The sequence below is a fragment of the Chanodichthys erythropterus genome, chromosome 23 (genome assembly GCF_024489055.1).
Source record: "Chanodichthys erythropterus isolate Z2021 chromosome 23, ASM2448905v1, whole genome shotgun sequence".
In the NCBI taxonomy this organism is placed as follows: domain Eukaryota; kingdom Metazoa; phylum Chordata; class Actinopteri; order Cypriniformes; family Xenocyprididae; genus Chanodichthys; species Chanodichthys erythropterus.
This window is the reverse complement of record NC_090243.1, coordinates 13,307,783-13,326,926: the sequence shown is the minus strand read 5'-3', so window position 1 is coordinate 13,326,926 and position 19,144 is coordinate 13,307,783. Positions and strand designations below refer to the sequence as shown.

Here is a 19,144-nt window from a genome sequence, read left to right as displayed (position 1 = left end):
GTGCTTACAGCCTGATCTGAGAGTTTATGGCGCACTGCAATCAGCGCTTAGATGAGATTTTATTGTAGCTCCATATGTCACAGCGAGGGTCTTGTCGCAATTGGGAAATGTTGGCAGATTGAGAAGCTGGGGGAACGTAACTCAAACACTTCACTGCTTTAACAAGAGAGCGAAAGCGATTCGACAACTCTGACCAAAGAATGGATCTCCCAACATCCATTGCTGCTGTTTTTCTCTTCTCATCCCCAAGCTCTATTCCCATGCAGCACAGCTTCTTTGTTATTTTTTCATCTTAGCGTCTGCTTATGTGTCAATACATGCAAATCATATGCAATTGTTTTTGAGATGGCTGCCAGAGGCACACAAGTCTTTCATGTAAACAGGATGTATAGAGCAACAGGGGCATCTACTATAAGTGGTAACTTGACCTTGCGTAGGCAGAGTACAGCAAGAGAGTTTCAACCGGAAAAAAATCAGCATTGCGTTGTTCTTGTTGGACATCGAAATAATCCTGACTTTAATTCGCAGGTGAAGACAGAACAAATTGCCTGATGGTTGCCCTTTCCCTCCTCATTTTTATTTATATCCAGGAAGCACTGGAGATGCTGTCAGCTATGCTGCGTTTCTACTTATATTCCATCGAATGTGAAGTGAGCCATGCGGGATGGATGGCAAATCCATAACCCTGAATATTTACGTTATGGGTAACGACATGCTGAAGACTGGAGGTTTGAGCCTCGCAGCGTTTGCAGAATAGTGGGCGGACGGGTGTTTAGCTTTTCTGGAGTGACGTGGGTGGAATCTCAAGTGCCCCTCAGTAGCTCGGACATCACAGGTTGGATAGTGGTCGGAGACAAGGCCTTTTGGAGACACAGCATGTGCTCCTGCATAAATTCATGAGCTCGGTTAGCCTCAGCTTGGGTTGTCCCTTCAAAACTTTGAACAGATGTTTAAGAAAGACATGAGATGCTTCTGAACCCAGTCAGAGTCGAAATGCTTGCCAGAGAACGAACAGACGAGCAAGAGGGAAACGGAGAGTGAGAAATGAAATAATGAAGTTGAGAGATAGTGATGAGTAATTCGATTTTAAAGTTCAAAACCAGACATTTCGTTCTATTTTCTGAATGTATTTCTTTTTAAAATCAACAATACATTTAAAATGGACCTTATTTATGTTCTTAGAACATTTCAGGTGTTACTGTGGACATTCAAAAATGCACATTATTCCAAAGAAAATAAATGTCTTCATAGTTTTGAGGGAAGCTCCACCTCTGAAGCATTTTTTAGGTCACATCTTGGGCCAAATTTACTAACATTTTGCACCAGCGCAAACCGGGCACTCTAAAGCGCCGCAGTCTCTAGAGCGCCTCTTGAGAACAGGGAGTGAGGTTTACACGCACAGTTTTTACCCAGTTGTTACACTGTCTATCTTTGCAGCTGACCTATTTGTAGGATGTTCCCTTTCAAATGCGAAATTTATGGGAGGGGAGTATTTAAATGAATCATGCAAGGTGATTTACTAAGGTTTGTGCTAGTCAATTAATTGGTATTTGTGCCATTATTTTACCGCCAAAAAAAGCATGTCTTATACCAGGCGCTAATTTGCGCTGCTCTTTGTAGATTGTGTTGGTATCTATCTATCTATCTATCTATCTATCTATCTATCTATCTATCTATCTATCTATCTATCTATCTATCTATCTATCTATCTATCTATCTATCTATCTATCTATCTATCTATCTATCTATCTATCTATCTATCTATCTATCTATCTATCTATCTATCTATCTATCTATCTATCTATCTATCTATCTCACACCACTTTTTTTAATTAAATGAAGATGGTTCTGGTGGTGCTGTCTTTAGCCATTATACTCCAAAAATATGGAACATTTTACCAATTGAGAGTAGACAAGTTTCAAACATTCACATTTTTAAAAAGTAGGTGGAGACATCTTTTCAAAGATATGAAACGCTCCCAATCGTCAGACTGTTCAATGTTCATCGATGTCTTGTTAGTTACACTGCCGTATTGCTTTGGCCGCCTTCCACAGAAGAGTGGATGAGGAAACATATTGTGTTGCTGTCACGCTAGGGGTCCGTGACGCTCTGGGCCGAGCCGGTCAGATGGAGCATCAGATGGCGAGGGGAACTCGCTTCACTGCCACAGCCGAGCACAGACACTCCTGGAGATTTACGAGTAAACCCAGACCTCACCGAAGGTTCTCAGTGGAGTGGGACTTGAATAGAAATATCCGACAACTGGCATTCTACCGTGTATAACCAGTGTGAAGGCCAAGTGTTTATGCACGAAGTTAGCGTTTGTTTACAATCTGCTCTGTTTGCTTGCAAATGTTACGTTTCAATTAAACAATTAAACAAAGCTTTTTCTTTTGCTTTTCTTCTCTTTACCCTTGCCGCACCCCTACCTCACTCTGTCTCGCCCCACCGCGCCCATGCCTCCGCCCACCTCAGCCCCGTTGCTCTGCGGCCTGTCTTTTCTAACTCCTGCCGGCTACAGCTTTGTCCCCCCCTCTACCGCCCCATTCTGGTCAGGTACAGGTACACGTTTTCTTATCCATTGGTGTCATTTTGTCAAGGTCGTAAGAGATCTGAGGCTGCCATGCCCTGCGTTTAACCCCGCCTCCCATCTCATTGTGCGTGTCTGTTTATAGATCACATCATAGCCGCTATCATCTCCTCTAATGCATGCACCATATGTCTTTTGTCAGCAGCACGACACTGACTGACAGACACTATGACTCATCATTATCTCATTTCAGGTAGTTAGCTTATTAGATCCGTCATTACAGGCGGTTTTGTCAAGGGAGCTGTGATGAAAAGGAAGGAGTCGGCCTAACTTTGTGACATCTCTCTCTCCCTTCTTTACAAACTTCTCGCTTTGAGCATGACGGCAGCTAACTGGCAGCCAGTTCTCTGTCTGTACAAGTCTTGCTCACTTTAAAACAGCTGAAGAGAAAGCATCCTGGCACCGAGGCGGATCTCATCAACACACGTCTGGCGGAGGGCCTAGCTTCTCTGGCTGCCGTTCACAAAGTCCTCAGAGCCTCTGAAGTCCGATAAAACAAAGGCTCATTTGAATCCGCCACCACGTATTTCCCTCGGCCCACCGCATTTAGAGAGAACCGCGAAACGAGTCCAACAAAACGTCCAATAGTCAGTGAGCTGGTAGAAGGAACATGATGTGTTTTTGATGGAAAAGTCTCCTGAAATGTAATTAACCCAGCGGATTATGCTGTTGACACATCTCAAGACATAATCAAAACAGCCACTTCAGCTGTGATTGGACCCGTCCCAGATTCACGAGAATCATTTATTTAGAGTGGATGTGCTAAGGCAGGCAAACACATGAAGGAGTGCGGTGATTACAAGAGTCCTCAGGGAAACTATACAGCCCGACTCTGCTGCATCCATCCTCTCTCTGTTTGTCTGGTTAATTTTGTCTGATTTTCATCTTCATTTCTGTCCTGGGATGTTTGCTGCTAAATGTTCACTCTTATTTCTTGTCTCTACAGTGTTCACTCCCAAGGTGATGGGTGTGGCGATCGCCCGCTACGACTTCAGCTCCCGGGACACGCGGGAACTGTCTCTCCAGGAGGGCGACGTGGTGAAGATCTACAGCAAAACTGGAGCCAATGGCTGGTGGAGGGGCGAAGTCAACGGGCGGGTGAGTGTGTGTGTGTGTGGATGTGTTTGAACGTATGCTACATATTAAACACTGCATACATAGTATGTGAAACTCATGCAACAATAAAAGTTTTAAATAGAATTCTACAAATATGACATGATTTCATGTCAACATGACATGACATGACATTGAGTAAGCAAAATTGAATCAATCAATCAATCAATAAAAAAACAAAACAATGCTAAAATAGTAAAAAAACAACAACAACAACAACAACAACAAGTAATATAACCTACCGGTCAAAAGTTCAGGGTCAGTATGATTTTTTTCAAGAAATTAATACTTTTATTCAGCAAGGATGCATTAAATTGATCAAAAGTGACAGTAGGCATTTCAAATGTTACAAAAGATTTCTATTTCAAATTAAGCTGGTCTTTTGAACATTCTATTTATCAAAAATCCGGGGGGAAAAATGTATCAAGGTTTCCACTAAATTAAGTAGCACAACTTTTTTCAACACTGATAATAAGAATTGTGCAGCACATCAGCCTATTAGAATTATTTCTGAAGGATCATTTGACACTGAAGACTAAAGTAATGGCTTCCAGTTCATTTGTCAAACTGGAAACAGGTTTAAAGGAATGCTTATCATTATGGCATACAGTATTTCTTGTAGTTTGCTTCAGTTTACACTGCACATTTTAACACATAGTTAATCGCTAAATACAATTTGCTTTATTTTATAACAATATAAGTTCTCTAGATAGTAAAATATTTAATGTATTTAAATAGTACATAGTAATCTGTATTTTAAAATATAAATTGCGTTTAGTGCACAGTCACAGAGCAAAACTACTGTCTGTTTATACTGTCTGTTGATAACATGCTTCTCTTCTCTAATCTAAGATGACAGGCATCCTGCTAAGAATGTCAGAAAACTGAAACCGCACAGTAAATGTGGCATCACTATCAAATTAAGCGGCATTATTTCATACTGAGCCCAAAAGCTTATTTGTATTTAAAGCGTATCGAATTGTCAAATGTTTTTTTGAGCCTCTTGAGCTGTCTTATAATAGTTTCATCAGGGAGGCTGTAAGTGTAATTTAGTGAATAAAACATTGCTGTTTTATGGATGGCAGTAATAGATTTTGGGATCAGTGCTTTGAATAGTCCTTCTGAAATGGACAGAACTGCTTTTGCCCCTTTTGTATTCATGTTGTATTCGAGGTGTGATATTTCTCTTTGAATCAGACTCATTTTTCTCGAATCATGTTGTACATTAAATTATTGAAAAATAAATGAATCTGCAATTCATTTATGTTGGTTCTGTTCTGTTTACCCAAAGGGGGTTATCGCTGTGCTCCCTGCTCTTATCCAGGCTAGGCTGCATGGATGTTCACCCCGCTAGAAATTTAACATTCTCAGAACGTTCTCAGAACATCCCCACTGGTGATGAGGACGTTGCCTAATAACGTTCCCAGTACGTTCTGAGACAGTCAGGATGTGGTGTTCTTTTAAAGCCCGGAACACACCAAGCCGACGGTTTTTGTTCGTCGGCCTACTTAGTTTTCTCAGTGTGTTCCACACCGTTGGCTGAAGTTGGTCCTCGTCGGCTTTTTTTCCGGCCGATTTGACATGTTGAATCGGCGTCGGAGCTCGTCGGTCCGTCAGGCCATCTGATCATTCTGATTGGCTGTTCAGCTACTGCCAGATGCTGGTACGGAAAGGCATTTCTTCTTACGCAGGCGCAGAACAGACGTGCTACTTGACCGTCGGCTGTCGAGCGTTGGTTTGGTGTGTCAGGGCAACTTTGGACCCAGACACTGCTGACCTGAGCCAACCCCCCACCACTCTGCTTCCGTCTCCACTAGTTCATCGGCTTGGTGTGTTCCGGGCTTAAGGGTTGGGGGACATTGGGGATGTTACGTAACATCTGGGATGTTCTGGGAATGTTGAGGGGACTTTTACTATAGGATGTTCTGTTAATGTCCCAAATGTCCTCTTTGTAACGTTCTTATGTGACCATAGAATAACCAAAATGGAACATCCCCCTAAATCCTTGAACTGCTGCACTTAATCCCCCCTAAATCCTTGAACCTTGAACTGCTGCACTTTCATTACCAAAAGAGGACGTTTTAGAAACGTCCCTAATGTTCTGTAAAGGTTCGGATCAGGTTCAAAGGAACGTCACCTTTTAGGCAACGTTGCACAAGGTCAAGAGAATGTCGCCTTACCCAGAACAGAGCCATACTGCCAATCCAAACTGTATGTTAACTGTCAGTCATCTTTGATGATAGTGGTCCTGACAGAAATTGAGTATAGAAAAATGATGTGACACCCAAAACTCGTTGCATCGCAAAATAGTCAGTAGACCATCACAGGAACAGCACAGCCATCTCCTCTCCCTCTCTGATTTGGCAGATCAAAAGAATGTTGGATATTATTGCTCAGGCCTGTGTGCAGCCACCGGAATTGTTTAAACAATCCAGCGCCGGCTCACTTCCCCTCCTCTTGCAGCAGGCGCATCTTCAAGGTTATCCAGGCAATGAAGTGACGCAAATCCTCTGTAATACCCCCCGCAACCTTCTCTTCTAATCACTCATTCCTTCTGTTCTGTCTCATCCACAGGTGGGCTGGTTCCCTTCCACGTACGTAGAAGAGGGCGAGGAGTGAACGGCTCAACGATTGCACACAAGAGAAAGGAAGTTGAAGGAAAAAAGCAGATGGACTGCATTCGACTGGACTACACTGAGCTGAGTCACAGAGTCAGCTGATTGGCTGGTGCTCTCGCTCACTCTCTGTCTTGTTTGTCTATCCTGGAGGAAGTGCACAGGGTTTGATAGATGAAGGACTGTCTCTCAGGGAGCAGATTATCAAACACAACCCCGATCCCTCAGCCAGACTGCATCTTAAAAGACCCTTTCGGGCGCCTGGACGTAGCGTCGCGGATGAATCCGGGCCTTAGATGCAACGCACCGAATCGGACTTACACCGTGAGCTATTTCTATATGTATGTGGCAGTTTGTCGGCTCACAGGGACACATGTTTGTCCTGACCTTGCCTGAGTCCTCCTTACCTCCACTATTATTGATGATACCCCCTCCCCATGTGTACACTGCCCTGGAGGTGTTCTCACACACGGAAAACCCTCCCACCCTGCTATTCATCTCCGATTAAGATCATAGCTCCCTGCCATGTAGGCTGCGGTAATTGATTGCTGTCTCTTCCCTGTTTCCTTTCTATGAAATCTCTCTTATTTTCAGATTTCCACTCAAAGGGAACGACCGGTTGTTTTGTGCGTCGTGTTTCTCACGCGCTTATCTCGGGAGATATATTGTGGGGTTGTTACGGCGTGTTTATCTGATTTACGTGGTACCACATCGGCAGGGAGACACGCGGCGAGACGTTGACAGGAAACAAAAGAGATCGCGGTGACAGGCCTGTAAACAGCTTTTTCAGCAGGGGTTCACAGCCCCGAAAGCATTGCGTCACCTCATCCAGAAAGGATCCCGGTAGATAACGCAGACGGTGCCTTCTCAATCAACTAATGAGGGGGATTTATACACATTTGAAGGAAGAATTGACACATTGAAAAACAATGAAGCAGATCATTCTGTTTTAAATCCACTGAATCAGAACTCTTGAAAGTCTTGTGATGTGTAAATTAGTGGTTGACCGATATGGATATTTCAGTGTCTGATGCCGATATCTAAATTTTAGGGTGGCCGATATTCTATCATTATTGAAGTGATTATTATGTTTCTGGAATATTATATGTTTGGCAACAGTTCTTCTAACCCTAATTGATGGAGTGTGTAGCTTTTCATTTCTTAAACAACCATGTATGAAGACACATCATCCAGGATGACTAAGCCAAGATTAATCAGGATCAAATTGTGCTTGGAGGGAGCATGAAGAATCATTTTCACACATGAATTGGCACCTCTGAGTCCAGACCTTAAATTCATTGAAAGTCTTTGGGATGTGCTGGAGGAGACTTTACAGAGTGCTCACCTCTTGCATTGTCAATACAAGATCTTGACCAAAATTGATGAACCTCTTGATGGAAATAACATCATTTTGTCTTCCTTCATGGTTAAGTAATGTAAAACACTCCATCAATTAAGGTTAGATGAACGGTTGCCAAACATGTAACATGCTAGAAACATAATAATCACTGCAATAATGATCCAATCATAGACTCTTAAGCATTAGTTTACCTTTAGTGTATATTGACAACCTTCTTGGCCAAGGGTTAGTAAGTCAATTCTTCATTAAATCTAAATATAGCCGCTCTCTGTACTGTTGGATGGGATACTGGATACTTTTCACTTTCTGCGGTATTCCCCTTTGGGACTGATTCTTCCAAGAACTTTCCAGTGCTGTAATGAACTAGGTGGATGCTTTACCTGTCTGCAGCTACATGTAGATCAGTGCAACTGCCTCTAAACTGTGATGAAATGAAAGTTTTCAGAGTGTTTAGACTGAGTTGAGGTGACAGACTCTATAACAGGAGAAAGGTCATATCAGGAAACGCTCAAACCGCTAGTTTGTCTCAAATGGTTAGATGAAAGTGCACTCACAAAGGATTATTTATTTATTTGTGATCTAAGAAGAGACTTTGACAGGAAAAGACATTCAAAGGAATACCGACAAATGACTGAAAAGCTTCAACCTATAAAAACGAAACGCATAAACAGAAATACACTCTCATGTGCCTATAAAGAAGTCCAATGTAAAGCGTCTCCTTTTATAACTGGCTGTTCTTTCTTCACGTTATGCTTTGATTGAACACAAAGACAGATCTTTTATTGTTTTACTTTTGCCTTCCCAAAGAGCTACGTAATGTACAAAGTTGTCATGTGAGCAAAAATTATGTATTTTTTTCAATCCTGTAAAATGAGAAGATGTGTAGAGTAAAAAGGGTAACTATTTATTGATTTATATATCTTTATCTGTGTTATAAAGATGTTGTCTTTTAAATGTATAATGTGAATATGCCATTGATCTGTCGTCTAATTGTGTGATCTTTGTCTCAATGTAGCACACTGTAACACCACTAAGTGGCAGTATCATTACCAGATGCATCTCTCTTCATTCTCACCCTCATCTGATGAGCTTATAGTTTTCCTTTCTCCTCTTTGGTTCTTTCCTTGAAATTTTCCCAATTATCATAATGCTGCCTTTAAGTTCAGGAAATTCTGAAAGACAAACTTGCATTCCAATGATTTTGGTCAGAAAAAGATGGCATTGCTGTGAAAGAGGTCTATACTAATTAGCTTCCGCCATGATCCATTAACACATTAGGAAACTTTGGGCTCAAAGTTTCCCACTTAATAACTTCCATGTGCGCTCAACTCATAAATATGATAATTCTGACATGATTTAAAGGCAGCATAAGGCCCAATGATATTTAAAGATTTAGTATTTTCCTGTAATGCTGTATCAGTTCTCTCCTCACTGTTGTTATGTCACAGAGGATTCCAGTAGATTAACTTCTCATTAGGAAAATCACATTTACCAGCTGTTTATGGCATGACCATACCTCTCCCTCCCTTTATTTCTAAAGGTTAAAGGTTGGTTTTAGCATTGCCTTTTTTCTTTTCTTTTGGGCTTCGACTGAAAGAGGATTTTTGGTCTGGCACCGAAATCTGGGGCGAAATCCATGCCCGAGGCAGATTATGGTCTTCTCTTGGGTTCGCCGTTCCCTTACACTCTAACTGCGAGCGGTAGAATTGGTTTTCTAAGCTTTCTCACCGGTAATCTGTTCCCACTCCTCTCTCCCCAGAGATGAACCCTGACAGGACGGATTTAACAGGCTTCCACACATCGTTATATATTTATATACGGCAGAGTTTGTTTCAACAGAGTTGTGGGCCACTAATCACCCAGCGATCTCTAACCTCGAAGGAAAGGGATTTCTGTCTCTATTTTCTCTTTCTGTGGCACCTCCTGATGTTTTCTCCACTCACGCTTGCGTAATCATATTCTCCACTCTTTATCTAGATGCCCTTCAAACTTTTTTATGTAATGCTAAGGGCGTCCTATGGGAATAAAAATTAAGTGAGCGCATATTTGAAGGCTGGTTTGTTGTGCTGAGAGTCACTAAATGTCTCATGCTTTTTTTGTGTGTAATAATCGCTATTGTGGCATTTTCTATGTGCAACAATTTCTGGGGCTATTAAACAAGCAAAAAGCCATATTTATGTAATCAACCTTGAGTAGCAGAATGACGGTACTCTGAGGCGCTCATGGTTAATGATCTGCTGTCCACTGAAGCCAAAGACATACACAAGCCTGGCCACCATGTAAACCACCGCAGTGGCCTAACCTGTAGCAGTGCAATCCGAGTGTCCTACAGCGCCACCTAGCTGCTGTATCGCACTCAAACTGTATATATGTTAATAAAGTTGCAATAAAAAATGTATATTGCTTCTTCTTGCAAACTGAATTGCAGTCTTTTGTGTCTGGTTTTTTGTGTGGAACAACTGTTCAATGGAGTGAGAAGCCAGCGCAAATGGTTGGTTTTAGGGCAGGTTAAATTATGAAAAGAAACTAACTCAAAAACAGAAGGATTTGGGGAAAGAAAATGTGCTGAACAGTTTGATTTTAATAATTTAACCAATTGTTTGTTAAAATCACTCTTAAATATTGTTTTCTACTGGTGTACAGAGTGATATACCAATAAATTATCTTAAAAAATTGAAATCAGTATGTTTTTTTATACCTTTATTCTTATACTGAACCTCTACATGGGAAGAGTGTTATTTTAGTATATAAACTATCATCATTTTTATTAATATTTTGATTTAACAAAAAAAAAGTTTTAATTTTTTTAGTAATTTTGTCATTACATTAGTGTTTTTACATTATTAGTAGGTTTCATTTACTTTTATTTCAGTTTTAGTTTGTTCGGGTTTAGTTTTTGATATTTTTAGTGCTTAAACTGTTAGTTATTTCAGTTAGTTGCCAAAGCAACATTTCAAATTTTCATTTAGTTTAGGTGTTTCAGCTAATATTTAGATTTCGTTTCAGCTTTATTTCAATGTTTTAGTAAATGATAATAACCCTGCATTGGAGTTTCTAGTTTTAGCTAGTGCAACAACAGAAAAAAATCTTTAAAGGGTTAGTTCACCTAAAAATGAAAATTCTGTCATCATTTACTCAACCTCATGTCGTTCCAAACCCGTAAGACTTCGGAACACATGAAAATATTTTTAATGAAATCTGAGAGCTTTCTGTCCCTCCATTGACAGCTACGCAACTACCAATTTGACTCTTCAAAAAGTTCATAAAGAGATCGTAAAACTAATCCATATGAATTTAGTCCAGATTTTCTGAAGAGGCACAATCACTTTATACGCTGAACAGATTTCATTTAATTTAGTAAATGATGACAGAATTTTCATTTTTGCCTGAACTATCCCTTTAATCCACAATACAAGAGACTTTTGCATCTCAGTTAGCTCAAAAAATATGTCAGTTCTCAAGGTTGCATTCATGTATGCGGCTGCAAAGAGAACTTGCTGTCAAATTTTGTAGTCATGTAGAAAAGTATGCGTGTAAAATAGGGCTTAAAACCGTGCCGGTCACCATCTGTTTGAGCGTATGTGGAGAACACGTTCTGAGGAAGATGACGGGTCATTCGGTTGGTGATGAGGCGCTCGAGGTGTCTGCCGAGATTCAATCTATCGCCTCAAAGCAATGTCTGCAGAAGAAAGCTTGCTCAGATGAGGATTGATTTACAGAAAAGTCATGACTGCGGCAGAAGTCTCGAGTCCCTTTATCCCCACTTCCAGCTCCTGAGGTAAACACTCATTTGCTGGTGTAAATGTAGAGAAATCAGACAGAAGACTCATCCCTGAAAGCCTGGAACTAAAGAAAGACACGTTAAACCACATCAAAAGTGACATCTACTCGCAAAACAAACTGATTTTACGTACCCACCTCTATCCAGAATAAACCACCTTTGACATTTAACAAAATGCACTCGCTTTTTGTGTTTTTCTCATATCGAGTTAGCCTGTACCTTGGTATTTTGATTATTATACAACAATCTGCAGAGGATATTTTTTTTAATAACGGAGCACCTGAAAAAGCTCATAGTATTTGCTTTTTGCCCACAGTGTCTGGTAGACGTCTCCTTAAAGATCCAGGTTGGGCAGCATTTGCTGCAGTGGCCATCTGGGAGCTGTCAGTGGAAAAGGCAGTAGCAGACGTGTAAATATCAAGTCCTACGGCCCACATTCACACGCCCGCATGCAGTCTCCTAATGTATTAATAGCAACGTCACTGATCTTCCTATTACACGGTCTTTTATCTTGTGAGCCGTTTCAGGAAAATGCAGCGGCCCCTAAGTTCCCAACAGCATGTATTCACTGCGTTCAACAGCTCTTCTCTTAATATTTTAAAATCTTTCTTTTCTCGTGGCATGGTCACACTTTAAAACCCGATAAGCTCAGAATACAGTAAACAACTCAAAGATTATTCTAGACCCAAAAAAATATTACTTTATACTACACAAATTCAGTAACTACAATTTATTTGAAATATTGAATAAACTAACACATAATCTTTACTGTTAAAGGTGCTCTATGTAAGAATGACAGCTAGTGGTTGAAATGGGTACTGCAGTCCAAATTCAAAATATTGTCTGCCCCTCCTCCTCAGACTCAAGCTCTCGCGGGTTGCCGGTTTGAGGACACGCAACAGGAGCAAGCTCAATTGACATCGGAAGGCAAGGAGACTTATACACTGTAAGATAATTAGTTGATTTATTGATTTATGATGAGTTGATATCGCGTTTTAATATGCTCCCGTTCATAGAGATTTTTAGATGGATTCTGAGGCTTTTTAGTTCGGGTAGAATCTGCAATCTCTGACCCAGTTTGTTTGCTGGGTTCCATGACTGAAACTTGCTGTATGTGTTTTCCGCCAACTGGAAACGTGCAGTCTTGCACAAACCAAAACAAAAACAGAAATTCCGATACGGAACACAAATTTCAAAGTAAAATAACTGACTGTAGCAATGGTTTTCAGAGAAACAAGCATGTGAACTGAGCGTGTTTAATAAATGTCCACAAACATAACATTTTTATGCAAAAACATAGAAAGCCTTTAAATGTAAGTTAATATCAACACATATTAATATATTATCAAAGAGACTACCACATGAATGAACTGTTAATGTATAGACAATATAGAAGTTTCACAGCCCATTCTCGACCTAACCATAGGCACTACTCTTCACCATGATGGTAACCCTACAAATCTTCAACATCACAGAAACACCATTAAATACCAAAACAACAACAATTAAACAATAACTCAAAATCAAAAACACAAAATAACACAACATTTATTCTCCATTACAGATTGTGATGCAAAGCATGCTGAGAACTTGAAATCTGTTGCAACTGTAAACTTAAAAATAATAATTTAAGATTAAGAGTTTACTCAAAAATGTTGAGCTTCACAAAAATAAAACTAAACTCCTCATTGAGAAAATGTGATTGTTTTAAGTTGCATCAATGATTTAACAGACTGTAATTGCAGCATACTCAGTCTTTATAAGTTAGTAGTACCGTTTGGGTTTACAGTGATCACTTTTGACATTCATGCGTCAGCAATAGCTGTGAGAACCAATGAGGTTTGCGCAGTTGTTTATTCTCCGCCCTTTTCTCCTTATATGGTGTGGTGTGCACTGACCGAGCTGCAATAATCAACGTTCTTGTGTGCACCCTTTTTGTATAGCCTATGTGAAAAAGTCACACTGGTTTGTAGGGACATGGATATTTTTATTGCGAATGATCTCATATTTGATATTTCATGTGATATTTTATTTATTAATTTTTCTTTCTTTATTTTTTTGTATATATAAAATGCTTTATATATGCTTTATGAAAGTGGGAAGAATAACAATGTAGGCCTACTTACAGAACATTTATCCAGTTTTATATATATATATATATATCATAAAAAAAAAAAAAAAAAAAAAAAATATATATATATATATATATATATATATATATATAATATATACATCAGAAAAAAATATTAATCTTAAATAAAATACAGTTTTTATATTTTCAAGATCATATTATGGGGGGCGGGGCTCAAAGGTTTTTCAAAGCAAAGTGTCCTTTACCCTATAATGCCTATTGTATCATATTTGATACACAAATTTCTAAGGCATCTAAATTATCCTTAGTAAAAGGCCTTTTAATATAATTCTAACAATGTCCCCCTTCACATGTCTTTTTGCTGTGAAGTCTTTACTGATTTTTTTATGTAGTAAATGTAAGAATAATCTTTATGTTATTAGATGAACACTAACTGGATTGAAGCAACTTAAGTTTATTTGATTATCCATACATCATGTTTTAGAAAAAAAATCATGTAAAAATCTGTTTCAAAAATGATAAAACAGGAACATTTATTTGTACATCTCTCAATCATCATTATATCGTATTAAAAATACAGAGCTTTGATCATAAAACTAAGCATTTAAATATCATTTTACTAAGACTCTTATTTTGCTCAGTTTGGGCCTCTGAATGAAATTGAGAGTATGCAAAAAATTTGATTTATTTTAATAAGCTGTCAGGATTTACAGGGTTAATGCTTTGTCTCAAAGAGTTACTGTATTTCAACATGACCTGAGCATAAAACCGAACGGGGCTGTAATAAAACCCCGAGGTCCGCGGGGCACATTTAATACCGCATCCTCTGAGCTGAGCAACACGTGGAGTTACAGCATGATAGAATTCATCAGAATCCATCAACAGCAGATCTGTGCCATCACTCGGAGCGTATCACACACCGACAACAGTCTCGCGTCTATCCGGCACTTGAACCCGATAAGATAAGACCATCTCCGCAGTTTTTTACAAAGGAAACTGCTGTCTGCAGCGAGTAGAATCTTGCCAGTGATCTGCTGAAGCTCTCAGTGGAGGGATGTGGCATCTCTCACCCTGCCTCTTACAATGTCTAGTTTTCATGTATCAGCGGGTGAGAAAAAAGATGCTTTCGGTCTCTTCTGCTATCGGATCCTGACGTGTTGCTCTGCAGAGTCCAGGAAATCCGATTCAATACATGGATATTGTATCTGCAAAAATGACTTAACATTTGCAGGGATATAGAGTCATGTTAAAATATGAATATGTTTTTCTTATTCAGTATCCTGTTTCACTCAGAAAGCCTCACATTGTGAAAGTGGGTGTTTCGTGCGTACAGAATTGTTCGACGTAGATTTGACAGCTCGATTGATTAGCCGTTAAACGTTATAAGCCTATAAGTAGTGATATAAATGCTTTAAACCCGAGGTTGTTGGCCTAAGCGTCCCGATCTAGCAGGTTGTTCTATACGCGGCAGGAGAATTACGAGACGGGAGAGGCACTTGTTTCTATTTGGTTCCTGAAGAACCATCCGCTCTGGCTGTGTCAAATCCCTTGCGCTCTTCCAGAATGCCTCCAGGTATATTCCACTTTCATTTGTCATCCAGAAATATGATGGCATCTGCTATTCTCTTCAACTCCACAGAGAGAGTTTTTCATAACACTGCTGCAAGACACTGACAATAAAAAAATCCACCAATCACTTCTGGAGATGGGTGAAGTCATTGTGGCCTAGGTAAGCAGGTTTACATTTGGAAGTTTTTAATGAAATACTTGGTTCAGTATGAAATCTCATGTTTAGTTGGTTTACATTCAGGCACATAACTTTCCTTGTCTTGAAAAGAAGATTGAATTTTGACACATTGTCATGCTAACAGTATTAAAGATATCAAGAGTGCCTTTGTGTTTCTTGACATTATTCTGACCAGGTTTGAAGCGAATCAGATAAATATAAGAGGGCGAATTCAAAGCAGTTTGAAAACGACACACTTCCTGCTGCCAATAGATGATGCGATAACTTTGACACAATAGTCACTTCCATGTGATAGGCCTCCTACCCACGTAGAAGGCGACGTTCTCAGGACCTTGCGCAACGTTCCCTAAAAGTTCTTTAAAGGTGACGAAAATTCCAAACCTTTACAGAACATTTGGGATGTTCCTTAAACATCCTGTTTTGGTAATGAAAGAGCTGCAGTTCAAGGTTATGACTTTAGGGGGACGTTCTATTTTGGTTATTTTATGGTAAAAAAAAAGAACGTTACAAAGAGGACATTTGGGAAGTTATCAGAACATCCTATAGTAATAGTCCCCTAAACATTATGAATGTTCCCTGAAGGTTCACCAAATAACATTCCCCAAACCTGTAAAGGTTCTGAATTTTCATCACCTTTAGAGAACGTTTAGGCAAAGTTGTGCAAGGTTCTGAGAATGTCGCCTTCTAAACTACGAGTGTGTTAACTGTTTTGTATTGATTAATGCTTAGTTTTTTTTTTTTCATTATACAGGTAGTTTTGAGTGCTGTCTTTTAGACTCACACGGACATCATGAATAAATGTATGATCCTCAACAATGGTGACAATAAACAAAAATCTTTTTTGTAATGTTCAGACTAAATCTGTTTATCTGAAAATTTTGCCACCATTGTTGAGGATCATACACAGAATCTTGAAATCTGTGTGAATCTCCATGAAGGCGTCTGAGTAATTTCTGCCCAATGATAAAAAGTCACAAAACATCAAAGCAGGACAGGATTTTGTGCATTATCACAACATGAAAGAAATACAATGCTCAGAGATGAGTGAATAAGGCTGCTGAATGATGACATCTTCAACAATGAGCAACCAAATCCATGCAATCTGATTTTTTGCTTTTGTAACAAATGCTTTAGAAACACACAGATACAACAACTGGAAACAAAGTGAAGTCAAAATGTCAAGGGTAAGGAGCCCAACTAAAGCATGTGCTTACCACCGTAACGGTGACATTTATACATTTTGATAAAACATTAACACCTCATTAAGGTTTTGTATATGAAAGAAATAAAGTGGTTTGTAATAAGTGAAGATGCCGAGATCTAGAGAGATCTGTTAGTGTTTAATGTTTCTGTTATCTGAGTTTTGTGAGGTTATCATTGTGCTGGAGAGTAGAGCCTGTGCTTCAGTCAGTGATGATCCAGAAACACTGATGTTCTGCTGCATGTTGCTTTATTTAAAGACAGTAACGGTGTAGTTGCTGATGCAGTGATACAGCAGTTGCATTAGCTCATGCTTGTGCTGTTGTCAGCTAATGATTTACTGCAAGATATTGGCATTAAAATAATAATAAATAAAAAGGTTTCATAATGTTAATCCAGGAATTTGAGAACAAATAATTTTTGTTTGAACAGCCACTTTTGTTAGTCAATTTAGCTCTAATTTTCAATTCAATTTTTTGACAAGGGCAGCAGGGATGTTCTGAGAACATTTCTAAATAAAATATGGTTTCCTAAACGTTCAGAGAACATCCTAAATGTTCTGTGAAGGTCCGCCAAATAACGTCCCCCAAACCTTAAAAGAACTCCACATCATGACCGTTTCTAAACGTACTGGGAAGGCAACGTCCTTCCCACGTAGAAGGCGATGTTTCAGGACCTTGCGCAACGTTCCCTAAAAGTTCTCTAAAGGTGACGGAAATTCGGAACCTTTACAGAACATTCGGAATGTTCCTAAAACGTCCTCTTTTGGTAATGAAAGAGCTGCAGTTCAAGGTTCTTTAAATGACTTTAGGGGGACGTTCTATTTTGGTTATTTTATGGTAAAAAAAAAGAACGTTACAAAGAGGACATTTGGGACATATACAGAACGTTCCCACACGGTCCTCTGTTGGTCATTTAATAACGGTCCCGATATGAGTTTAGGGGGATGTTCTATTTTGGTTATTGTCAGAGGTGGAGATTCCAGGGGTCAGAAAGTAAAAGTCCTGCCATATTTTTATTCCACCCACTGAAGCATTAATGAGATAAATAAGTGATTAATTGAGTGATGATTGAGCATTATTGAAGACACCTGATGATGACAAGCAGAATCACCAAAGGAGAAAATCACAATTTTTAAGTTACCATCATCGAGGTCAGGGTTTGTTTTAGTTGAGCTCTTGACCCTTGCCTTTTTAACATTAGATTTTGTTTGGGCAGTTTTAACTGCATTAAAATCAACCAGACAAGCAAAGTTAAAAGATGATCAGGTGGTGTTGTTTATGTTTTCTCAAAATCATTATTTAATGCAGTTAAAACTGCCCAAACAAAATCTAATGTTAAAAAGTCAAGGGTCAAGAGCTCAACTAAAACAAACCCTGACCTCGATGATGGTAACTTAAAAATTGTGATTTTCTCCTTTGGTGATTCTGCTTGTTATCATCAGGTGTCTTCAATAACGCTCAATCATCACTCAATTAATCACTTATTTATCTCATTAATGCTTCAGTGGGTGGAATAAAAATATGCCAGGACTTTTACTTTCTGACCCCTGGAATCTCCACCTCTGAGTGGAACTAATTTTGACCTTCATCTGTTTGGTGCCCATTGAAGTCCACTATAAGGAAAAAAATCCTGGAATGTTTTCATCAAAAACTTTAATTTCTTTTCGACTGAAGAAAGAAAGACATGGACATCTTGGATGACATGGGGGTGAGTAAATTATCAGGAGAAGTTTATTTAAAAGTGAACTAATCCTTTAAGGACGTTAACTAGTAACGCTGTAAGTCTAGACAGGACAAAAACACCATTTCAAAACACAGGTTACACATCCACTTTCTCCTGCAATAGTCTTCACAATTCTTTGTGTTTTGTTTTCAGCACTTCTTTTTGTTTGACTCTTATTTTGAAGAGGTCAAGGTTTTATTTTGTAGCTTGACAGCTTCAGTTCTCATTCACTTTGTTTATACTGAAAAGCAGAACCAGAATATTTTTCAGAATATTCAATCTTTTGTGTTCCAGAGACAAAATAAACAACATGGGAATGACATGTGGGTGAGTAAATAATGAATTTTAAATTTTGGGTGAAATTTTCCTTAAATTTTCTTTTCCCCTTACAACACTGCTGTATTTGACACACAGTTGGGTTCATGCAGTCCTCTCAAAATGTCTTGGCATGGTACTATGTATTTTAAATCCGATATCCACATTCACAAGATTATATTAAAGTGTGCAGCTCTGAATTGGTGACTTTTGCATTTCTTCTTTGTAGCAACATTTGTGTAAAAAAACATGTGCTTTTGTAATAATGTCCTGGGTTGCACCATATGTTCTTCACAAAAAAATACTAAAATCACTTTCTTTTTTTCTTGACACTTTTGAATATCTGTCTGTGTGCATAATGCAAAATCCATCGAGAACAACTGCACAGTTGGGGTTTTTGGCAAGAAGCACATGAAATTATAGTGTTTGTATTCCCCATGGCTCATATTCAGCGCCAAGAGCTGTTTTATAAGCCAAAAACCTCTCATTGCCAAACATGACTAAAGGTAAGTAAGATCTGTATCTTTTCAACTTGTTCTGAAGGCTGATGCCGGTTTTCTTGCCAGTTCCACAGATTTGTTTTTTTTTTTTAATCCTAGACAGCG

The 19,144-nt window shown here is 39.1% G+C and overlaps 1 protein-coding gene across 2 annotated transcripts in view; it reads left to right on the top strand.

The window, feature by feature from the left end:
- The window catches only part of LOC137014327 (guanine nucleotide exchange factor VAV3), a 91,311-nt gene extending 80,980 nt beyond the window's left edge, over positions 1–10,331 (top strand). Inside the window, exons 26-28 of one of the 2 annotated variants that reach the window (XM_067378593.1) lie at positions 2,477–2,557; positions 3,538–3,689; positions 6,279–10,331. In XM_067378593.1, coding sequence (XP_067234694.1) covers positions 2,477–2,557; positions 3,538–3,689; positions 6,279–6,323 — 278 coding nt within the window. In that variant the 3' untranslated portion in view covers positions 6,324–10,331. The remainder of the gene's footprint in view (positions 1–2,476; positions 2,558–3,537; positions 3,690–6,278) is intronic. The other variant, XM_067378592.1, reaches the window with a different exon arrangement.
- Positions 10,332–19,144: the final 8,813 nt, after the last annotated feature.